Below are 25,979 nucleotides of genomic sequence, written 5' to 3'. Positions count from 1 at the left end.
AAGGCCGCTGAGGGTCTGGCTTCGAGCGAGCACTGCCGCCGCTATCAGTAGGCGGACAGTCATCATCCATTGGGTCTATAGGTTCATCGGCCATCTTGGGAAGATGGCCGGGAGGGGGAGCTTCCTCCACCGGTGAACGGCCAGATGTTCGGCTACCAGCGGTGCGGCCAGGCGAAACAGATGACGGCCTGGGGCGGCAACTGCTGGGTGGCACAGGAGAAGAAATGCGCCGTGGCGGAGAAGGAGAACTGTGCTTCCTATGAGCCTTCTTGGAAGGACGTTTGGTGGAAGTACCGGTCGAAGGCTGGGAGGTCGAGGTACGTAGGAAGTCTGCACGGGACGGTTCCTTCTTGAAGGCCCGTGCATCTGACTTCTGGGTCTTCGTCTTAGCAGGAGCTGATGAAGGGGCTGGTGTCTGTGGGGTGATGGGAGGAAGAGGAGACGTCGACCGCGCGATCTTAGCAATGGCCGAACGGACGACCATGGTGCTGAAGGTCAGATCGCATGTCTGGGTTGCCACCTCCCTGGTAGTCCGAGGAGAGGGGAGGACAGTACTGTATTTCCCCGCTGGGAGCAGCGTGGGCTTCCTACTAGCCAATAGCTTGCGAGCAGCCGAGGTGGACACTTTCTCTTTGACCCGAATTTCTTGGATACAGCGTTCTTCCTTATAGACAGGACAGTCGCGGGAGGATGCTGCATGGTCACCCTGACAGTTCACACAACGAGGAGACGGAGGTGGACAGTCACCCTCATGGGCATCCCTGCCACAAGTAACACATTTAGCCGCATTGGAACAAGACTGTCGAGTGTGATTGAAACGCTGACACTGGTAGCAGCGCGTAGGTGTCGGGACATAGGGGCGAACAGAAATAACCTCGTAGCCCGCCTTGATGCGCGATGGCAGCTTAACACTATCGAAGGTCAAGAAAAGTGTCCGGGTCGGTACAAGGTCATTGTTGACCTTTTTCATGACCTGCTCAGCGAGGAAAGATTGAATCTCCTCGTCAGTCAATCCATCGAGGGAGCTAGTATAGACTACACCACGAGACGAATTCAAAGTTCGGTGAGCCTCCACCTGGACAGGGAACGTGTACAGGAGTGTGGCCCGAAGCAGTTTTTGTGCCTGAAAGGCGCTCTCAGTTTCTAGTAATAAGGTACCGTTACGCAACCTGGTACAAGATTTGACAGATCCGGCTATGGCATCTACGCCCTTCTGGATAACGAAAGGGTTGACAGAGGAAAAATCCTTTCCGTCCTCAGATCGAGAAACGACGAGGAACTGTGGGGCAGGCGGTAGTACTTTTGTCACTGGTGGCTGGTCATGTTTCCGTTTTTGGGCAGAAGTCGAGAGAGATGGAATGAAATCCATTGCGGAGGAATCCCCCATGATTGCCAGCGTCTCCGATGGCGCTCTCCTTCCTTGTGGGGACCCTCTCAGAGGGCACTCCCGCCTTAGGTGAATGTTTACACCTCAGGTCACACCTCCCGAGAAACAGACGGAGGGACCAATCGGCATGGTCAGAAGGTCACACCTCCCGAGAAACAGACGGAGGGACCAATCGGCATGGTCAGAAGGTATCAGCTCAGGCAATCACCTCTCCCCGGGCCTGGCCTTTACCAGGGGGTACGCGTGTGCCTTACATGTCTACCCAGGGCGGGGAATTACGCGTTACCCCGTCACCGGCTACGCGTGCGAACGCGTGGGTCAGCCTTCAGGCACGCACAGGGAGGAAGGAAGAAGAGGAAAAAGGAGAGAGAGAGAGAGAGAGAGGGAGAGAGGGAGAGAGAGAGAGAGAGAGAGAGGACAGACTGTCTCAAACGCTGAGGCGGAGACCAGAGAAGGCAAGGAGAAGAAGGCAAGGAGAAGAAGGCAAGGAGAAGAAGGCAATGAGAAGGCAAGGAGAAGAAGGCAATGAGAAGACAAGGAGATTTTGCAGGAGAAAGAGTAAGGAAGACAGTGAGGTGGAGAAGAGCACAGAAAGGAACCAACCAAAGGTAGGAAGAAACGAGAAGTGAAAAAGCAAAATGACCGCAAATAGAGGTCGTGGAACCGTCCGTCTCCGGACGCAGGCGCTAACTACCCCCGTGAGGGGGAGGAACTCCTTTTAGTCGCCTCTTACGACGGGCAGGAATAACCCGGACCTATTCTAATCCCCAGACCCGCAGGGGGGGTGATATTATGTGGTGTTGTCATCTTTATCTGCATATTGCGAATGCTACTGAAGGATGACGCAGATCTCCAATACGGAACAGTAATAGCAGGAACTTCCCGAAAGCAAATATCGGCTCAGATGTGGGAATATAAGTTCCTCAGAACACTGGCCTGCCTCGGAGATGCGCTGAGATCTGAAGTGTAGGAACAAACAATTGAAGGTTGGCAAGAAAAGAAAATTATAATCTTCATTCTTTCTGATTCCAAGTTTGGACATGATACACTACTAAAAAAAAAAAAAAAAAAAAAACAGTGGAGAAACTATTCTTGAAAGCAATGCGGGAACAGAAAGATCAGATGTCTGACAAGCACAAAAAGGCACGGCAGTCGAGAATCAAAGGTAAAGGAGAGCCAAATTATATTGAACATCAACACACTCAAGGTAAGAAGCATTCCTTGTAATGTAGCTATGTTTCAGATGCAATCAAAAATCATCGAAACTTACATGATATAGTGAAAAACTTTATAATCATAGTAATAAATACTGCTTGAATAGTAGTAGTAGGAAGAAAGAAAACAAATGAAGGGAAATTAGTGTTTAACTTCCTGTTGACAATGGCATCATTAGAGATGGAGCTAAAGTTCAGATAAATGTGCAAGAGTATTTATTGCCTTTGTGCACTGGCAAAGTTTTTGGAGACTGTCCACTGAACCTTTTCTTTAGCTTTTTGGGCTTTTTCATAACACTCTTCTAGGGATATGTTTTCACCTGCAAGAAGAGCAACACTGGTTATGAATGTTATAATTTCAGTTTTAAGTTAAATACTGAAAGTGGGTTGCTGGCACCCACCTATGTTTCTGGGTTTAATGAAATTGCTACTCACCATATAGCAAAGGTGCTGAGACACGATTGGCGAGACTGCAGACGTGTCTGTAAGTTGCGCTTGCGTGAGAGTGTGTGTGTACTGCTGACAAAGGCCTTAATGGCTGAGAGCCATGATTGAGCGAATCTTTTTATTGTGCCTATCACGACTCAGCATCTTCACTACATGGTGAGTAGCAACTTTCCTTCTCTTGTATTGTTACATTCCGTTCTGGATTTTCCATTGAAGCCATTGATAGTGAGAAGGCCAAATATCTCACAAAATAAGCATCAAATGAAAAAACTACAAAGAATGAAACTCGTCTAGCTTGAAGGGGGAAACCGGATGGCGCTATGCTTGGCCCACTAGATGGGTCTGTCATAGGTCAAACAGATATCAAATGTATTTTTTAAATAGGAACCCCCATTTTTTATTACATATTAGTGTAGTACATAAAGAAATATGACTGTTTTAGTTGGACAGCTTTTTTCGTTTTGTGATAGATAGCGCTGTAATAGTCACAAACGTATAAGTACGTGGTACCACATAACATTACGCCAGTGCAGACGGTATTTGCTTCGTGATACATTACCTGTGTTAAAAAGGACCGTTTACCAATTGCGGAAAAGGGCGATATCGTGTTGATGTATGGCTATTGTGATCAAAATGCCCAATGGGCATGTGCTATGTATGCTGCTCGGTATCCTGGATATCATCTAAGTGTCTGGATCGTTAGCCAGATAGTCACTTAAGGGAACAGGAAGTGTTCAGCCACATGTTAAACGTCAATCACGACCTGCAACAAATGATTATTACTAAGTAGGTGTTTTAGCTGCTGTCGCGGCTAATCCTCACATCAGTAGCAGACAAATGTATGGTGTGGTATTATGGGAGGAAGGACAATTGGCCCCCATTTTATCGATGGCAATCTAAATGGTGCAATGTATGCTGATTTCCTACGTAATGTTCTACGGATGTTACTACAAGATGTTTCACTGCATGACAGAATGGCGATGCACTTCCAACATGATGGATGTCCGGCACATAGCTCACTTGAGGTTGAAGCGGTATTGAACAGCATATTTCATGACAAGAGGATTGGTTGTCGAAGTACCATACCATGGCCCACACGTTTACCGGATCTGACGTCCCCGGATTTCTTTTTGTGGGGAAAGTTGAAGGATATTTGCTATCGTGATCACCCGACAACGCCTGACAACATGCGTCAGCGCATTGTCAATGCATGTGCGAACATTATGGAAGGCGAACTACTCGCTGTTGAGAGGAATGTCATTACACATATTGCCAAATGCATTGAGGTTGACGGACATCATTTTAAGCATTTATTGCAATAATGTGGTATTTACAGGTAATCAGGCTGTAACAGCACGTGTACTCAGAAATGATAAGTCCACAAAGGTACATGTATCACATTGGAACAACTGAAATAAAATGTTCAGAGGCACCTATGTTCTGTATTTTAATTTAAAAAACCTACCTGTTGCCAACTGTTCGTCTAAAATTGTGAGCCATATGTTTGTGACTATTACAGCGCTATTTATCACAAAGTGAAAAAGGTGGTCCAACTAAAACATTCATATTCCTTTACATACTACACGAATATGTAAAAAAAATGGGGTTCCTACGCAAAAAAAAAATGCAGTTGATGTCTGTTAGACTTATGGCAGCACCATCTAGCAGGCCAACCATAGCAGCATCTGGTTTCCCCCCTTCAAGCTAGACAAGTTTCGCTCTTTGTAGATTTTTCGTTTGACACTTATTTCGTGAGATATTTGGCCCAGTCATGATCAATGGATATATAAAAAACAAAGATGCTGTAACTTACCAAACGAGAAAGCGGTGGTATGTCGATAGACACAATAAAAAACACACAAACACACACACAAAATCCAAGCTTTCGCAACCCAAGGTTGCTTCATCAGGAAAGAAGGAAGGAGAGGGAAAGATGAAAGGATGTGGGTTTTAAGGGAGAGGGTAAGGAGTCATTCCAGTCCCGGGAGCGGAAAGACTTACCTTAGGGGGAAAAAAGGACAGGTGTACACACACGCACACACACACACACACACACACACACACACACACACGCACACGCACATATACAGACACAGGCAGACATATGTAAATGCAAAGAGGTCGGGCAGAGATGTCAGTCGATGCGGAAGTACAGAGGCAAAGATGATATTGAATGGCAGGTGAGGTACGAGTGGCAACAACTTGAAATTAGTGGAGGTTGAGGCCTGGTGGGTAACGGGAAGAGAGGATATATTGAAGGGCAAGTTCCCATCTCTGGAGTTCTGATAGGTTGGTGTCAGTGGGAAGTATCCAGATAACCTGGACGGTGTAACACTGTGCCAAGATGTGCTGGCCGTGCACCAAGGCATGTTTAGCCACAGGGTGATCCTCATTAGCAACAAACACTGTCTGCCTGTGTCCATTCATGTGAATGGACAGTTTGTTGCTGGTCATTCCCACATAGAAGGCTTCACAGTGTAGGCAAGTCAGTTGGTAAATCACGTGGGTGCTTTCACACGTAGCTCTGCCTTTGATCGTGTACACCTTCCGGGTTACAGGACTGGAGTAGGTGGTGGTGGGAGGGTGCATGGAACAGGTTTTACACTGGGGCCGGTTACAAGGTTGGAGCCAGAGGGTAGGGAAGGTGGTTTGGGGATTTCATAGGGATGAACCAAGAGGTTACGAAGGTTAGGTGGACGGCGGAAAGACACTCTTGGTGGAGTGGGGAGGATTTCGTGAACGATGGATCTCATTTCAGAGCAGGATTTGAGGAAGTCGTATCCCTGCTGGAGAGCCACATTCAGTGTCTGATCCAGTCCCGGAAAGTATCCTGTCACAAGTGGGGCACTTTTGGGGTTCTTCTGTTGGAGGTTCTGGGTCTGAGGGGATGAGGAAGTGGCTCTAGCTATTTGCTTCTGTACCAGGTCGGGAGGGTAGTCGCGGGGTGCGAAAGCTGTCTTCAGGTTATTGGTGTAATGGTTCAGGGATTCAGGACTGGAGGAGATTGATTTGCCACAAAGACCTAAGCTGTAGGGAAGGGACTGTCTGATATGGAATGGGTGGCAGCTGTCATAATGGAGGTACTGTTGCTTGTTAGTGCGTTTGATGTGGACGGACGTGTGAAGCTGGCCATTGGACAGACGGAGGTCAACGTCGAGGAAAGTGGCATGGGATTTGGAGTAGGACCGGGTGAATCTGATGGAACCAAAGGAGTTGAGGTTGGAGAGGAAATTCTGGAGTTGTTCTTCACTGTGAGTCCAGATCATGAAAGTGTCATCAATAAATCTGTACCAAACTTTGGGTTGGCAGGCTTGGGTAACCAAGAAGGCTTCCTCTAAGCGACCCATAAATAGGTTGGTGTATGAGGGGGCCATCCTGGTACCCATGGCTGTTCCCTTTAATTGTTGGTATGTCTGGCCTTCAAAAGTGAAGAAGTTGTGGGTTAGGATGAAGCTGGCTAAGGTAATGAAGAAAGAGGTTTTAGGTAGGGTAGCAGGTGATTGGCGTGAAGGGAAGTGCTCTATCGCAGCGAGGCCCTGGATGTGCAGGATATTTTTGAATAAAGAAGTAGCATCAATGGTTACAACGATGGTTTCCGGGGGTAACAGATTCGGCAAGGATTCCAGGCGTTCAAGAAAGTGGTTTGTGTCTTTGATGAAGGATGGGAGACTGCATGTAATTGATTGAAGGTGTTGATCTACGTAGGCAGAGATACGTTCTGTGGGGGCTTGGTAACCAGCTACAGTGGGGCGGCCGGGATGTTTGGGTTTGTGAATTTTAGGAAGTAGGTAGAAGGTAGGGGTGCGGGGTGTCGGTGGGGTCAGGAGGTTGATGGAGTCTGGTGAAAGGTTTTGCAGGGGGCCTAAGGTTCTGAGGATTCCTTGAAGCTCCGCCTGAACATCTGGAATGGGATTACCTTGGCAAACTTTGTATGTAGTGTTGTCTGAAAGCTGACGCAGTCCCTCAGCCACATACTCCTGACATTCAAGTACCACGGGCGTGGAACCCTTGTCAGCCGGAAGAATGACGATGGATCGGTCAGCCTTCAGATCACAGATAGCTTGGGCTTCAGCAGTGGTGATGTTGGGAGTAGGATTAAGGTTTTTCAAGAAAGATTGAGAGGCAAGAATGAAAGTGAGAAATTCCTGGAAGGATTGGAGAGGGTGATTTTGAGGAAGAGGAGGTGGGTCCTGCTATGACTGAGGACGGAACTGTTCCAGGCAGGGTTCAATTTGGATAGTGTCTTGGGGAGTTGGATCATTAGGAGTAGGATTAGGATTATTTTTCTTCGTGGCAAAGTGATATTTCCAGCCGAGACTACGAGTGTAGGACAGTAAATCTTTGACGAGGGCTGTTTGGTTGAATCTGGGAGTGGGGCTGAAGGTGAGGCCTTTGGATAGGACAGAGGTTTTGGATTGGGAGAGAGGTTTGGAGGAAAGGTTAGCTACTGAATTGGGGTGTTGTGGTTCCAGATTGTGTTGATTAGAATTTTGAGGTTTTGGGGGGAGTGGAGCTGTAAGTGGGAGATTGAGTAGATGGGAGAGACTGGGTCTGTGTGCAATGAGAGGAGGTTTAGGTTTGTTGGAAAGGTTGTGGAGGGTGAGTGAGTTGCCTTTCTGGAGGTGGGAAACCAGGAGATTGGATAGTTTTTTGAGGTGGAGGGTGGCATGCTGTTCTAATTTGCGGTTGGCCTGTAGGAGGATGCTCTGAACAGCCGGTGTGGATGTGGGAGAGGAAAGATTGAGGACTTTGATTAGGGATAGGAGTTGATGGGTGTGTTCATTGGCTGAGTTGATGTGTAGGTGAAGGATTAGGCGGGTGAGGGCTATGGATTGTTCAGTTTGGAACTGGTATAGGGACCGATGGAAAGAAGGGTTACAGCCAGACATGGGAACTTTAAGTGTGGGGCCTTTGGGGGTAATGCCAAATGTCAGACAAGCCTGAGTAAATAAAATATGGGAGCAGGATCTGGCTAGGGCGAAGGCATGTTTGCGGAGGGAATGTAAATAAAACTTAATGGGGTCATTGTGGGGATGTTGTGAGGGTGACGTGGTATTTAGAAGGTGGAAAGTGTAACATGAGGCTAAAATGAAAATAAAAGTAAGAATATATGGGGAGAGATAAAGGTGAACTAGAAAGCAACTGGAGATCTGGTGTGAAAAGTCGAAAAAATGTTGGTTAAAGCTGAGCTTTGTTGATCCTGTGGTGAATTTAGGTTGGTAAACAATGATGTGCACAAAGGTTAGGTAGTTGTGTTGCCTCCAAAACACGTTAAAGGGTGGAGAAATTCAGGAAAATTTCGAAAAAACTGCGTGTAAATGTATTAAAAGGACTGGTTATGTGGTGGCAGATTATGAAAATGAGGCTAACAATTGTCTGACGAAGAAATAATAACGTTAAAACCTGTGGGAAGCTTCTAAAAGAAGGCTGGGTGATGTGGGAAAAACGGGAATGGAAATAAAGCGAAAGTTGTTAGAACCAGCCGAAATGGTTGTTTAATAGGTGAAAGGAACTGAAGCTGTGAAACAGTATTCACGAGGTTACACGAGAAATGTTTGTTAACTGGGAACGGTGCATTTTATAGCAGCAGTAGTGTTGAAAGCGGTAATTTGTCTGATATTTCCCTGACATGTTCGAAATTCCCTGAGTTCCAGAACTTGTGGCAACCATGAACGTGGACAACACCCCTAAAGCTACCTCTACTTTTGTTAATGACTCTTCATCCAAGATAACATGACACACTGCATCTTTCCGACCAGGAAATCCATAACTTTCAAGATGTCGTGTAAGAAGAAAAGTACAAGTCATATTTCATATGATCAGTGTTTTCAGAATTCGGGCTATTTGGCTGGCACGGGGCTGGTCATTCTGTTTGAGATACCTTTTATGCTTTAACTCAGAATATGTTCTAAGATTCTGCAACAGATCTATATGAATGATAGTGGATAGTAGCTTTGTGGATCAATGCCGCTAGCCTTTCTGTAGACGGGTGTAGCCTGCACTTCCTTTTGACTACAGGGTATGATACTATGCCTTGGCACTTCGATTAATTTTAAATTTTAACAGTTCTTTCTTATCATTATAGAATTAGTGTAAGTAATCTTGGCAGTGATGTGACAACTGGGCTAGTAGTCATGGATCTTTGTTTGCAAAAGAACATCCAGTATCCTCAAGTTTAGCAACTATAACAAAGAATTTGTTCACAACAATCTTTATTTTTTATACATTTATCATTCCGTAGTAATATTATTTAAACCCCACTTCCTACCATCAGTATAATATTTCTGTTTTTAATATATTTGAAGATATTAATAACAATAACATCCCAGGTCATACCTCTATATTCATGCAGGTATCACAATATTATGACAATTATAATCTCGGTGACTGTACGGAACAGCCACCACATTGACAGTGTGGGAGCATAATCAATGAGTTTCATCATCTTCTTCAATACTGCCACTTTGTTTTTTTCCACATTTTATTACACTTACAAAAAATTCTGGAATTCTATTCACAAGATTTTTCTATGCTTACCTTTTACTTATTGTGCATAGTCTCCTTCAAAAAACTCTCCTCCACAGTTGATACACCATTCCTAATACTGTTTCCACTTGCAGGAGCAGTCTTGGCACACCTCTTCCTGGATGCAAAGCACCATCTGTGAATTTTCTTTTATCTCATCTATCATTGAGAATCTTCATCCTTTCAATGGGTTTTCAACTTTGGAAATACAAAAGTGTCCACAGGGACCAGGTCTGAAGATTACAGAGAATGAGACACCCCAGTAATTTCATTTTTGTGGTCTTGACTCATGGGACAAATCTGGTGGCAATATGATGCATTCCAAGACTCTTGTCTCAGGATTTTGTGACAATTCAGCTGAAATATTATTATTATTTTTTTTTTTTTTTTTTTGCAATCTCTTTGACAGTCATTGATTCGCAAGCAGAATTTCATTGGCGTTCCTGACATTTGTGACACTGAGTACAGCTTAAGCAATAATCACTGCAGACTTCCTCCACATCATTTTGGTGTATCTCTGTAAAGGTTTCTTGAGTTTCGCACAAAATTTAATGCAGATGTGTAGCTCCTCTAACTCTGCCATCTCAAAATTCGCAAACTGTGTGACAACGTTCAACTCAGTACAGCACTAACAGAGAAACAACAATGAAACTTCCAGCAGTTACATATTAAACACAGGAATGTGCAGGACACTAACCACATTTCGCTCCAACATACCATGGTGAAAAATTATGAATGTTCCAGAATTTTTTGAACAGACATCGTATTTCAGCTTGCATTGTTAATCCATGACCTTCCAGAATTTTCTAAAGCTACATCAGATTACAAATGAGGGTAAGAAATATACGAGTAGGTACCCACATTAAGAAAAGGGGAGGGTGGGGAGAAAGAAATACGAGGGTTGGAACTTAAATAGTGGCAACTATTTATTCACAACCGATACAAAAGAGTTACATGTTTGCACCTGTTACTGTCCTTCAAAGTAGTCACCAGCATTGTGTAGAACCCATTTCCAGCAATGTGGAAGGCATAGTATACCGTTGGCAGAGCGTATTCTGTTATGGTGCAAATGGAGTGGTCTACTGCCTGTCGAATCTCTGGAACAGTTCTGAAACAAATGCCACAAAGTGGTTCCTTAATCTTCGGAATCAAATCAAAGTCACAAGGACTTAAGTCCGGGGAGTATGGTGGATGGTACAGTACTTCCCAATCCCATCGACCGAATAGAGCAGCCACAGCTTGCGCCCGCGCATTGTCATGCAAAATGTGTGTCGCCCCTTCTTTCGCAAAGCTGGTCGCAGGTGATGCTCCAAAAACAAACACATACTGTGCATTGACGGTCTGCCAATGAGGAACGTAATGTGTTAGGATAACACCTTCACAGTCGTACACAAGAATCACCATAACTTCCACCATACTGGGGCTCTGATGCACTTTCGACTTACGCGGCGACCCTTAATGATGCCATTCATTGTATTGGCGTTTCAGTTTTGGCTCGTACGATGTGGCCCATGTCTCATCCAGTGTTGTGATATGGCATAAGAAAGCCTCTCCTTTTTGCTAATAGTGCTCCAAGTGCGTCTGAGCAGTGTCTTAATCCATTTCTGCGTTTCTGTTAAGTCATACGGAACTCATCGTGATGCAATTTTTCACACACCCAGGTATTCCTTCAGGATGAGGAGTACAGTCGTATGTGCTAATCTGGTTTTGTGGGCGAGCTCAGAAATCATATGGCAACGATCACTGTCCACTAAAGCAGCAACAGGATGCCCTACTTCTTCAGAGACACTAGGAAGACCTGCCTGATGCATGTCTGCCACAGTTTGCCGGCCTTCGTTGAAGGCTTTTACCCAATGTGCCAATGTTCTGTACGACCTCTGGCACATTGAATCTTGATCCAATTCTGTTGTTCCTGTTTTGAAAACATAGTGACACTATTACATTAGACCGCTCATTCACAAGTGACTGTTTCCCTCGATTGTGTGCATGTTGGTGACGTCGAACGGGTGAGTCCATTTGCTCGGAGGTCCATGCGGCTTTTCGCGGATGATGCTGTAGTATATAGAGAAGTTGCAGCATTAGAAAATTGCAGCGAAATGCAGGAAGATCTGCAGCGGATAGGCACTTGGTGCAGGGAGTAGCAACTGACCCTTAACATAGACAAATGTAACGTATTGCGAATACATAGAAAGAAGGATCCTTTATTGTATGATTATACGATAGCGGAACAAACACTGGTAGCAGTTACTTCCGTAAAATATCTTGGTGTATGCATGCGGAACGATTTGAAGTGGAATGATCATACAAAATTAACTGTTGGTAAGGCGGGTGCCAGGTTGAGATTCATTGGGAGAGTCCTTAGAAAATGTAGTGCACCAACAAAGGAGATGGCTTACAAAACACTTGTTCGACCTATACTTGAGTATTGCTCATCAGTGTGGGATCCGTACCAGGTCGGGTTGACAGAGGAGATAGAGAAGATCCAAAGAAGAGTGGCGCGATTCGTCACAGGGTTATTTGGTAAGCGTGATAGCGTTATGGAGATGTTTAGCATACTCGAGTGGCAGACTCTGCAAGAGAGGCGCTCTGCATCACGGTGTAGCTTGCTGTCCAGGTTTCGAGAGGGTGCGTTCCTGCATGAGGTATTGAATATATTGCTTCCCCCTACTTATACCTCCCGAGGAGATCACGAATGCAAAATTAGAGAGATTCGAGCACGCACGGAGGCTTTCCGGCAGTTGTTCTTCCCGTGAACCATACGCGACTGGAACAGGAATGGGTGGTAATGACAGTGGCACATAAAGTGCCCTCCGCCACACACCGTTGGGTGGCTTGCAGAGTATAAATGTAGATGTAGATGTAGAAATAGGTATATCAACAACGTGTGCTATCAGCGACAATAGTAGATTCCACTGCATACAGTCTCCTCAGCAGTGTTGCCACTATTTAAGTTCCAACATATGTCTCACTACGCGTCCTGGTTCAGAAATGACACAGGGTACAAGAGTAATAATGAAATAGACAATTTTTCATTGCAGAATCTACACATCACACCAATCTAACAAATATATTGAATCCAAAATAGATTTCAGCTCCTTTGTAACATTCTAAAAGTGGGAAGCACTTAATATAAAACGATAATACTCCAACAATCTTGACTAACCTGACTGACTGCTGAAATCCAAAGTTTACCACACCAGTGTCACAAAATAAGTAATAAAGATATCACCCTATAATACGGTACTGTATTTCTTGAAAGAATAAATCACATGTATGTATTATTACATTTCTTACCCAATATGGTATTCCTTGTTATGCCACAACTTCCGAACCTTGTACAGTCTTCTCCAACGATGGCACACGTTCCGTACCACATCTATTAGCTCACTGAAGGACAAGTGAGAGAAAATCATTAACAGTACCTCATCAGGCAAATCATCAATGCCCACACGCATCTCTGTGACATCTTCACCAGCAATGTGGCTTTTACCACTACGCTCAGAGCCTGAAGCCATTTTGCTGTCGAGTCTTCCTTCCGATGGTTGTGAGTTGGGACGTTTTGGGGGAGAACTTGTCATGTGGCTGTCTATCTGACATGCTTGCAAGTACTGAAAACAGAGAGAAAAAAAATCAGCATTGTGAACCAGGATTTGTTTGAATATATAGATTTCAGCTAACGCCAATAATGTTAACCCAATAACAGCAACAGCAGGACAATATCACACGATGGCCGTCTTTGGAATCATTTGTTACGAGTGAAAATATTTAAGGGAGAGTTAACAGTGCGACACCACACCGAATGACTGGTGACATCATCACCGTGACAAAAATATGAACCTTAATAAACAATCGACAGTTTACATTACAAACGACATGATAGCATCAGCAAATTAAATCTGAAGAATAAACAGTATCACCATTGGCACAGAGGTTTGGGTCAGCAATGTTGCTCTTATTAATTTCTTCATACATACTAAAAACTTGAAAAAAATCAGACCATAGCAAGAAAATAGTGCTCTTTATCAGGGTTTTAAATTTAAGTATGGTATGCAGAATACAAACAAAAAAAGGCTACAACGAAAATGTGTGCAGTAACTAGACAAACTCAGGACCTTTGCCTTTGGTGGGCAAGTGCTGTACCAACTTCAGCTACCCAAGCAGAACTCTTGACCTGTCCTCACAGCTTTACTTCCACCAACATTTGCTCATGGAGGGAACAGGTGTGGAGTTCAAGTCTCGGTCCAGCACACAGCTCTGATCTGCTGGGAAGTTTCGTATCATTGCACATTCCTCTGCAGAGTGCAAAACTCCATCTCTAAAAGATCACGACATTCGTTGGCTTTGCCAACTTCCACCCAAACTGCCACCTTCCTAACCAACCTAGACCTCATGCTATACCACTGGCCAATCTGTCATCAAAAACTCTGTATAACAGAAAACAGAATCTTCTCCTCATGGCACTATCACTGGCTTTGCTACCTCTCAACAAACTTCAGCTTCCAACCTAAACTTCACGTCTGCTATACAACAGGAAAGCTTGTCGCAGCAACCTCAACTACAAGATTTCAAGATTTACCCCCCCTCCCCCAAGTAGGAGCACTACCTGCACTACAATTATTAAGGTCTACAGCTGAGTCAGTGAAATAACTTCCCTGACAGATACTCTGTGCTCGGCAGTGCTTCTTCGTGCTCCTACCTCGATCCATCACGTTACACGATTTTGTATGTGTCTCTGTGTCAATGTCCCAGTATTGCCACAACTCTATAGTGGACTACTGTTTCACCTGCTGCCGTTTCCACTTTGGAGTTGGAAGCTGGCAAAAGCTCTGTCAGAATTTCTGCACCCCAACACAAATATAAACCATCACTTGATTTTTGGCCATATTTTAACTCATTTTATTTTTGTTAAGTATTTAACACTCAATTTGGAAGCTAGAAAGTTTTAGAGCAATCAGGCAAAACTTTGCCAAATACATATTTTTCTGTTTATATATCGATAGTTGCTTATTTTATGATATTATACCTCAAAAATAGCAGCCTGTAAAACAGATTATCATCTTTTATTCTTGTTTTGCCCTCCCTCCCCCCATGAACCATGGACCTTGCCATTGGTGGTGAGGCTTGCATGCCTCAGCGATACAGATAGCCGTGCCGTAGGTGCAGCCACAACGGAGGGGTATCTGTTGAGAGGCCAGACAAACATGTGGTTCCTGAAGAGGGGCAGCAGCCTTTTCAGTAGTTGCAGGGGCAACAGTCTGGATGATTGACTGATCTGGCCTTGTTACACTAATCAAAATGGCCTTGCTGTGCTGGTATTGCAAACGGCTGACAGCAAGGGGAAACTACGGCCATAATTTTTCCCAAGGGCATACAGCTTTACTGTATGATTAAATAATGATGGCGTCCTCTTGGGTGAAATATTCCGGAGGTAAAATAGTCCCCTATTCAGATCTCCGGGCAGGGACTATTCAAGAGGACATCGTTATCAGGAGAAAGAAAGCTGGCATTCTACGGATCGGAGTGTGGAATGTCAGATCCCTTAATCGGGCAGGTAGGTTAGAAAATTTAAAAAGGGAAATGGATAGGTTAAAGTTAGATATAGTGAGAATTAGTGAAGTTGGGTGGCAGGAGGAACAATACTTCTGATCAGGTGAATACAGGGTTATAAATACAAAATCAAATAGGGGTAATGCAGGAGTCTGTTTAATAATGAATAAGCAAAATAACTGATGATGGTCGAAGTATAGAGGATATCAAATGTAGACTGGCAATGGCAAGGAAAGCGTTTCTGAAGTAGAGAAATTAGTTAACATCGAGTATTGATTTAAGCGTCAGGAAGTCGTTTCTGAAAGTATTTGTATGGAGCGTAGCCATGTATATGGAAGTGAAACATGGACGATAACTAGTTTGGACAAGAAGAGAATAGAAGCTTTCAAAATGCGGTGCTACAGAAGAATGCTGAAGATTAGATGGGTAGATCATATAACTAATGAGGTGATATTGAATAGGATTGGGGAGAAGAGAAGTTTGTGGCACAACTTAACTAGAAGAAGGGATCAGTTGGTAGGACATGTTCTGAGGCATCAAGGGATCACCAACTTAGTATTAGAGGGCAGCGTGGAGGGTAAAAATCATAAAGGGAGACCAAGAGATGATTCAGAAGGATGTAGGTTGCAGTAGGTACAGGGAGATGATGAAGCTTGCACAGGATAGAGTAGATGGAGAGCTGCATCAAACCAGTCTCAGTACTGAAGACCACAACAACAACAACAACATTCTTTCACTGAAGCTTTATTTCTGTTGCCACCACCATTTTAATTAGCATTACCAACCTCAAATGTTTTTCTTTACAATTTAAGACTTTAACAACTTTAACAACTGTACTAAATATTAACAAATAGTTTTCTTCAACTTTAAAACCTGATAAAATGTGAAGCCGCAGGAGAAAGCTCAATGTGTGGCTGCCACGGTCCACCAACCTCACACCACTAGACTTTTTCCTGTGGGCTTTATAAAGGAACTGGTGTACCTAACCAAGGTCAGAGACTTATACGACTTGGAGGCACACAATGAATGTGAACTTGTCACTGTCGAGATCTTGAATTGTACGTGGGGCAAAATAGGATTCCACTAAGGGTTCACAAACCGATGCGTGTGAATGACGAAACAAAAGTTCATGAGTTATCTTACCACATGTTGAAAACCTTTTGTTAATATCTGGTGTAGTTTTAAAGTCTTCATCTAAATCTATAGTGCTAATCCACAGATCACACTGGCAGATGGTTCATGGAAATGCTTCAAAATAATTCTCTATTATTCTAATCTCAAACAGTGCACAGAAAATGTGGTGTCACCGCCAGACACCACACTTGCTAGGTGGTAGTTTTTAAATCGGCCGCGGTCCGGTAGTATACGTCGGACCCGCGTGTCGCCACTGTCAGTGATCGCAGACTGAGCGCCACCACACGGCAGGTCTAGAGAGACGCACTAGCACTCGCCCCAGTTGTACAGCCGACTTTGCTAGCGATGCCACACTGACAAATACGCTCTCATTTGCCGAGACGATAGTTAGCATAGCCTTCAGCTAAGTCAATTGCTACGACCTAGCAAGGCGCCATCACCAAGTTATATTGAGATGATAATCCTGTATCAACAAGACCAATGTTCACCAATTGTGGATTAAAGTTAAGTATTCCAGCAGCTACGTACTTTTCTTTATAGCATTCATTACGTATCCTGTTTCAGACCTCACGCCAGCCTGCGTGAGTTTAAGCGCGTGCCTTTCGGGTTCCTCCCATTGTGTCTAGGCTGTCTGGCCTAGACACAACAGAAAAAATAAACACCTATACCTTTCTGTCCAAGCTCTGATTTCCCTTAACTTGTTATGACGATCATTTGACCCTACGTAGGTCAGTGTCAACAAAATTTTTTGCATTCGGAGGAGAAAGTTGCTAAATGAAATTTCGTGAGAAGATTCTTCTGCAATGAAAAATGCCTTTCTTTTAAGGATGTCCACCCCAAATCCTGTATCATGTCCATGACACACTCTGCCCTATTTTGGGATAATACAAAACGTGCTGCTGCTCATTGAACTTTCTTGATGTACTCCATTAATCCTATCTGGTACGAATCCCAGACCGCGCAGCAGAACTCCAAAAGAGGACGGATAAGCACAGCGTAGGTAGCCTCTCTAGTACATCTGTCACATCTAAGTGTTCTGCCAATAAAATGCAGTCTTTGGTTCACCTTCCCCATAACATTTTCTCTGTGTTATTTAATATTACCTGAGACAGAAGCCAACAAGCAGTTTACCTATTAAAATTGTTCCTAATTGTAATTCCTACATATTTACTTTAATGTACAGCCTTTAGATTCGATTGATTCAGCTTGTATCTGAAGTTTGTTGTTGTTGTGGTCTTCAGTCCTGAGACTGGTTTGATGCAGCTCTCCATGCTACTCTATCCTGTGCAAGCTCCTTCATCTTCCAGTACCTACTGCAGCCTACATCCTTCTGAATCTGCTTAGTGTATTCATCTCTTGGTCTCCCTCTACAATTTTTACCCTCCACACTGCCCTCCAGTACTAAATTGGTGGTCCCTTGATGCCTCAGAACATGTCCTACCAACTGATCCCTTCTTCTAGTCAAGTTGTGCCACAAACTCCTCTTCTCCCCAATTCTATTCAATACCTCCTCATTAGTTATGTGATCTAACCACCTAATCTTCAGCATTCTTCTGTAGCACCACATTTCGAAAGCTTCTATTCTCTTCTTGTCCAAACTATTTATCGTCCATGTTTCACTTCCATACATGGCCACACTCCATACAAATACTTTCAGAAAAAGACTTCCTACACTTAAATCTATACTCGATATTAACAAATTTCTCTTCTTCAGAAACGCTTTCCTTGCCATTGCCAGTCTACATTTTATATTCTTTCTACTTCGACCATCATCAGTTATTTTGTTCACCAAATAGCAAAACTCTTTTACTACTTTAAGTGTCTCATTTCCTAATCTAATTCCCTCAGCATCACCCGACTTAATTCGACTACATTCAATTATCCTCATTTTGCTTTTGTTGATGTTCATCTTATACCCTCCTTTCAAGACACTGTCCATTCCGTTCAACTGCTCTTCCAAGTCCTTTGCCATCTCTGACAGAATTACAATGTTATCGGCGAACCTCAAATTTTTTATTTTTTCTCCATGGATTTTAATACCTACTCCAAACTTTTCTTTTGTTTCCTTTACTGCTTGCTCCATATACAGATTGAATAACATTGAGGAGAGGCTACAACCCTGTCTCACTCCCTTCTCAACCACTGCTTCCCTTTCATGTCCCTCTACTCTTATAACAGCCATCTGGTTTCTGTACAAATTGTAAATAGCCTTTCGCTCCCTGTATTTTACCCCTGGCACCTTCAGAATTTGAAAGAGTATTCCAGTCAACATTGTCAAAAGCTTTCTCTAAGTCTACAAATGCTAGAAACGTAGGTTTGCCTTTCCTTAATCTTTCTTCTAAGATAAGTCGTAGGGTCAGTATTGCCTCACGTGTTCCAACATTTCTATGGAATCCAAACTGATCTTCCCCAAGGTCGGCTTCTACCAGTTTTTCCATTCGTCCGTAAAGAATTCGCGTTAGTATTTTGCAGCTGTGATTTATTAAACTGATAGTTTGGTAATTTTCACATCTGTCAACATCTGCTTTCTTTGGAATTGGAATTATTATATTCTTCTTGAAGTCTGAGGGAATTTCGCCTGTTTCATACATCTTGCTCACCAGATGGTAGAGTTTTGTCAGGACTGGCTCTCCCAAGGCTGTCAGTAGTTTCGACTTAGGTCTTTCAGTGCTGTGTCAAACTCTTCACGCAGTATCATGTCTCCCATTTCATCTTCATCTACATCCTCTACCATTTCCATAATATTGTCCACAAGAACATCACCCTTTATAGACACTCTATATACTCCTTCCACCTTTCTGCTTTCCCTTCTTTGCTTAGAACTTGGTTTCCATCTGAGCTCTTGATATTCATGCAAGTGGTTCTCTTTTCTCCAAAGGTCTCTCTAATTTTCCTGTAGGCAGTATCTATCCTACCCCTCGTGAGATAAGTCTCTACATCCTCACATTTGTCCTCCAGTCATCCCTGCTTAGCCATCTGAAGTTTAATAGATTCTTTTTAGATCTCATGAGGATGAGCTCACACTTTTCATTATTTAGGGCCAATTTCCAATTTTTGCACCATACAGATATCTTTTCTAAATCGTTTTGCAATTTGTTTTTATCTCCTGATGACTTTAGAAGATGATAACCAACAGCATCATCTGCAAACAACCTAAGGTGGCTGCTCAGGTTGTCTACTAAATCATTTGTATAGACGAGGAACAGCAGGGCGGCCTATAACACTACCTAGGGGAATGCCATAAAGCATTTCTGTTTTACTTTATGACTTTCTGTCAATTAGAGTGAACTATGACCTCTCTGACAGAAAATCACAAATCCAGTCACATAACTGAGATGACATTCCACAACCACACAATTTTGCTACAAGCTGCTTGTGTGGTACAGTGTCAAAAGCCTTCTGGAAATCCGTAAAGATAATTTATGGATCATTTGAGTGAGTTATAATTCAACAAACTTCTGACAGTAAATGCCGCTATGTGACTTTACTAGTATACAGGCACTGAAGATGGCACTGAAGATGTCTATCCTTAGCTGAAATTTGGATACATAAGAAAAATAAACTAAAAAAACTCCAACAGGACTGCAACTGATTGCTGCATTCCTATCCTTTTTTTTAACAACATACGGTCACTTTGCATAACAGCTTCGCATGGAATCAAAGTAGGTGATTACTTGTCCTGTCAATCATGTATTGTCTCAAAAATTTTAATTTATCAATGGTCTACATTAACATTGGCTATGAATAATTCTTTAAGTTTTAAATTTATGTACAAGTTACATTTACTTTTATATGCATACATAAGCCACAGAGATAATGCAATGTTCTGCAGTCTGCAAACCTGAGCCTTGTTTCTGTCCCATCTATCACATAAGTTAACTGAATAATTTACAAAATTAACAGTGAATTACTAAAAATTGACCATTAATCTTGGTTACCAATTAATAAAAGTTTGGACTCCCAAAAGAAAGAAAATATTTAAATAAAACATTTTATTTTTATTTACCTAACTCCAAATGTCCTGTCCTACACTCAGGAAAGAGCCAATAAACAAGACGTGTTATCAAAATCGAACTAAAACATGTAAACAAAAATATCCAAGGTGCCATTTATGTAAGATGTGACATCACACATCAAAGCATATACCAGTACTTATTGTTCTGGTGCTTCACTAGAACCATCACTTATTAATTTCTCAACAAGGCGCTTATAGTCTAAACACACAATTTAGCCCGGCCCCCTTCTTTTCCTCATGTACCGGTACTGACAGCAGAGCATTCTTTAACCATTTCTGTTATGACCATCCTATTTTCTGTATATAACTTTCCTCAAACAACGAATTAGTGTAAATCATCATCTCTGCCTCCTCAATGTGCCACTAGACACACACACAGATGAGAAATATGTTCATTTTGCCTTTGTCACAGCACCAGCTAAGCTGACCTTAAAAATGTGCAAAAACTCTTAAAGTTTTCTCTCCCTTTTCTTTTATTCATAGCTATGTCTTCTTATCTATGTCATCTGTGAATCTCAGTTTCTGAAGAGACCCATTCAAGGCAAGTGATTTAACAGGTGGTACCTGTTATGGATTTCACAATGTGACAATATGGTATTCATCAGCTTTGACCAATGGCATGATAGATAAACCACTGGGGCCAACAAGACATACAGGCCCTGCAAAAAACTTGCGAAGCCACTCTAGCAGGCTCATCTGCCCCACTTCAGGTGTGTTCGGCTTCGTGCAAGACCCACAGGAAATTAATATTCAATTGAAAAGGTGGTTCATGGCGTGGGTTCCTGTTGTCATGTCCTAGTTCATGAACCACGGGCAACGTATGAGTGGCCAAGTAAGTGGTCCTGACAGTCAGGATACCAGTTACATTGGAATAAGGGTTGGGGTTGGGGGTTGGGTTGTTTGGGGATGGAGACCAGACAGCGAGGTCATCGGTCTCATCGGATTAGGGAAGGATGGGGAAGGAAGTCGGCCGTGCCCTTTCAAAGGAACCATCCCGGCATTTGCCTGGAGCGATTTAGGGAAATCATGGAAAACCTGAATCAGGATCGCCAGACGCGGGATTGAACCGTCGTCCTCCCGAATGCGAGTCCAGTGTCTAACCACTGCACCACCTCGCTGGGCATCTCTGACATATCCTGAGTCGTGGTCACCTTTGTGCTCAGACGGCAAAGACTACCAAATCCACCGGTTAGTCCCTCAACCGTTAGGGGTAAAACTCAATGGGACCCGGGGCAAGTAAGGCTAGCAACCTGCTTCCCTGGTACTTTAAATATGATGCTGGCAACAATCAGAGCAAAATACCTCAGACCTTTGGAGCTGATGGAGTCCCACCTCTAATTGACAAACGAAGGACTCCTAAGATACGACGCGGCAAACGAATGGTAATGAGATGGGGAGCTATTAATATCAATGGGGGCTACTCTGGGAAGAAGGTAGAGCTGGCAGAGGCTGCAAGTAAGATGGGGTTGGACATTTAGCTGTTAGTGACATTCGGGTAAGGGGTGTGAAAGAAGAGGAAGTGGGAGAATACAAGGTCTACCTGTCAGGAGTCAAAGCAGGAATAGCACAATGGGGTGTACGGCTTTACATCAGGAAAGAAATGGAACCCAGTGTAGTTGCAATAAGGTATGTAAACGAACGACTGTTGTGGATAGATTTGACAGTGTCTAGCACGAAAATTAGGATTGTGTCGTATTGTGAAGGGACAGATCAAGATACGATGGATAGTTTTTATGAAGCACTCAGTGATGTAGTTGGTCGAGTAAAGGACAAGGACAGTGTTCTGCTCATGGGTGATTTTAATGACAGGATTGGAAATCGAACAGAAGGGTATGAAAAGGTTATCGGTAAATTTGGAGAGGATATGGAGGCCAACAGCAACAGGAAACAACTCTTGAATTTCTGTGCCAGCATGGGCTTAGCAATCACAAACTCCATTTTTAAACATAAGAATATTCACAGGTATACTTGGGAAGGCAAGGGAACCAGATCTGTCATTGACTATATAATAACAGATCAGGAATTCAGGAAGGCTGTGAGGGACACACGTATTCAGGGGATTCTTTGATGACACTGATCACTATTTAATCTGCAGTGAAATTGGTATTGAGAGGCTGAAAGTGCAGGAAGTCAGGTCCATATGTAGGAGGATAAGAGTGAAGAAACTTAAGGATAAGGAAACCAGGCACAAGTACATAACAGTGATCTCAGAAAGGTACCAGTTAGTTGAATGTAGTCAATTACAGTCATTGGAAAGGGAATGGACAAGGTACAGGGACACAGTACTAGAAGTGGCTAAAGAATGTCTTGGAACAGTAGTGTGTAAAGGTAGCAGACAGCTTGGTGGAATGACACAGTCAAGGCAGCCTGTAAAAGGAAAATGAAGGCATATCAAAAATGGCTACATACTAGAACTCAGGTGGACAGAGAAAGTTATGTTTAAGAAAGAAACAAAGCCAAACAGATAATTGCAGCATCCAAGAAGAAATCTTGGGAAGACTTTGGAAACAGGTTGGAGACTTTGGGTCAAGCTGCTGGAAAACCACTCAGGAGTGAAATTAGCGGTCTTCAAAAGGGAGGTAAGAAAGAAATGACAAGTATTTTGGACAGGTCAGGAAAACTGCTAGTGAATCCTGTTGATGCCTTGGGCAGATGGAGGGAATATTTTGAAGAGCTGCTCAATGTAGGTGAAAATACGATCAGTAATGTTTCAGATTTTGATGTACAATGGGATGGGAATGATGATGGAAATAGGATCACATTTGAGGAAGTGGAGAAAATGGTCAATAGATTGCAGTGCAATAGAGCGGCTGGGGCGGATGACATTAAGTCGGAACTCATCAAATACAGTGGAATGTCAGGTCTTAAATGGCTACACAGGATAATTGAAATGGCGTGGGAGTCGGGACAGGTTCCATCAGACTGGACAAAAGCAGTAATCACACCAATATTTAAACACCAGATCTTTAGCTTACAGCAAATAAGGGAGAAGTGTTACGTATGGAACAGGGAATTATATCTCTGCTTTATAGATCTAGAAAAGGCATATGACCGGGTTCCTAGGAGGAAGTTATCGTCTGTTCTACGAGATTACAGAATAGGAGGCAAACTTTTGCAAGCAATTAAAGGTCTTTACATAGATAGTCAGGCAGCAGTTAGAGTTGACAGTAAATTGAGTTCATGGTTCAGAGTAGTTTCAGGGGTAAGACAGGGCTGCAACCTGTCTCCACTGTTGTTTATATTATTTATGGATCATATGTTGAAAAACAACAGACTGGCTGGGTGAGATTAAGATATGTGAACAGAAAATAAGCAGTCTCGCATATGCGGATGACTTAGTTGTGATGGCAGATTTGATTGAAAGTTTGCAAAGTAATATTTCAGAGCTAGATCAGAAATGTAAGGACTATGGTATGAAGACTAGCATCTCCAAAACGAAAGTAATGTCAGTGGGAAAGAGATATAAATGGATTGAGTACCAAATAGGAGGAACAAAGTTAGAACAGGTAGACGGTTTCAAGTACTTAGGATGCATATTCTCACAGGATGGCAACACAGTGAAAGAACTGGAAGCGAGGTTTAGCAAAGCTAATGCAGTGAGCGCTCAGCTATGATCTACTCTTCTGCAAGAAGGATGTCAGTACCAAGACTACGTTATCTGAGCACCATTCAATCTATCGACCAACTTTGTTGTATGGGAGCAAAAGCTGGGTGGATTCAGGTTACCTTATCAATAAGGTTGAGGTTACGGATATGAAAGTAGCTAGGATGATTGCAGGTACTAATAGATGGGAACAATGGCAGGAGGGTCTCCACAATGAGGAAATCAAAGAAAAACTGGGAATGAACTCTTTGGATGTAGCAGTCAGGGCAAACAGGCTTAGATGGTGGGGTCATGTTACACGCATGGGAGAAGCAAGGTTACCCAAGAGACTCATGGGTTCAGCAATAGAGGGTAGGAGGAGTTGGGGTAGACCAAGGAGAAGGTACCTGGATTCGGTTAAGAATGATTTTGAAGTAATAGGCTTAACATCAGAATAGGCACCAATGTTAGCACTGAATATGGGATCATGGAGGAATTTTATAAGGGGGACTATGCTACAGACTGAACGCTGAAAGGCATAATCAGTCCTAAATGATAATGATGATGATGATGACGATGATGATGATGATGACAACGATGATGATGATGATTGAAAAAGTACCAACTAAAGGTCTTAAGGATGCATTTAAATGTGCAGTCAAGAATTAAAAAACGTGTCTGAAATAGTTACTCAATCCCCGCCGGAGACAAATAGTGGCACTCTTAAGACCTGTAGTGTCACATGCTGTGACGTAATTGCCACAGCCTGTCTTTCTTGTGGATCTCACGTAATCTTATAATGTAACGAAAAAACAAAATGTAGCACAGAAAACAGATTGTGCATGTACAACACATGAACCCATAACTGTGAAAGATCTTACATAAAGAAAAAAGTAAGAATGTGATTTATCAAACTCCACAGCATAAATCAATTTGATGGGACAGTGTGGGAAGTAGAGGATTTTGGACTGGTACAACCTAAAAACAGAACTACTAACATAACCACAAAAAGACAACACTAACAAAAATAACAGGAAAAAATTATGCAAAAAGAAAAATACAACAAACCGAACCTGTTCGTCAACCGATTAAGACAATAACAATATTACCCTTGAAGGGAAAAGCAAGCAACTAAACAATATTATTACGAACGGTGAAAAGGCCATACCAAAAACATCAGTATCCTTTTCAGATGACTTATCTGGGGCGACTAAAGAACATGATACCAATATTTCCAACAACGAAAGGAACGACATACCTAACATTGGTATCATGTAATTCAGTTGACACACATTACCTACTGCATAGAAAACGACATCTGTTACACTGGTATCCTGTACTTCAGTTTACCTACATAGGCAAACAGAAAAATAGGACACCAGTGTTACCCACGACGAAAAGAACGACAAACTAGACTTCAGTGTCCTAAAAACACTATTATAAGTATCAAAAGTGCCCTCAGTTTGATAGAGAACCAAAAAGTAACTGTTACTGGTATACCACATAGGCATGACCTCATATCTGCTTCATGTATGAACGCTGAAATTAAGGAAGCAAATAAACAGATACAAACAGTGTGTAAAGTGTACCCAAACATGAGATTTCTATCAGTCAATTTCCTGGATAGATGCAGCTTTACAAAACATGGCATGCACCTGAATAGAAGAGGCAAGTCATCTCTGTGCAAAGCAATTTACGAAACGTTAGAAACATATGAAAAACAGAGTATCTATGAGTCAGTACCAGTCATTGTAATGAACTACCAATACATTACTGGAAGCAACCATGCAGGAAGTGAATCTGTCTTGGAGACAAAAACTAAAGCAGCTGCAGAACCAAATTGCTACAGCATCACAATCAAATTCAGTAACAACTGCAGCACCAGCAAAACCAGCAACATCTGAACCAGCTCAAGCAACAAGACCAATAACAGCAGCAGCACAAGCAACAGAAGCAGAAATGGTGTCAACAACAACTGTAGCAGTTCTACTGCAGTCACTGGTAGACAAGAGGAAGGAAACCACAGTGAGTATTGTATCACCACCTCTATCCTACGCCGAAGTGTTATCAAGTGCCTCCACTCAGCCTGCCCACATAAACTATGTAACATGTGAAACAAACAAGAAC

The 25,979-nt window shown here is 42.9% G+C and overlaps 1 protein-coding gene across 1 annotated transcript in view; it reads right to left on the bottom strand.

Annotated features, from left to right (window-relative positions):
* LOC126428141 (uncharacterized) overlaps positions 1 to 25,979 on the bottom strand; it is a 128,923-nt gene that overhangs the window by 98,870 nt on the left and 4,074 nt on the right. Inside the window, exon 2 of the mRNA XM_050090048.1 lies at positions 12,868 to 13,181. Coding sequence (XP_049946005.1) covers positions 12,868 to 13,181 — 314 coding nt within the window. The remainder of the gene's footprint in view (positions 1 to 12,867; positions 13,182 to 25,979) is intronic.

The sequence above is a fragment of the Schistocerca serialis genome, chromosome 12 (assembly GCF_023864345.2).
Source record: "Schistocerca serialis cubense isolate TAMUIC-IGC-003099 chromosome 12, iqSchSeri2.2, whole genome shotgun sequence".
NCBI lineage: Eukaryota > Metazoa > Arthropoda > Insecta > Orthoptera > Acrididae > Schistocerca > Schistocerca serialis.
Note: the sequence above shows the minus strand (reverse complement) of the source record. Positions and strands in the feature narration are given on the sequence as shown.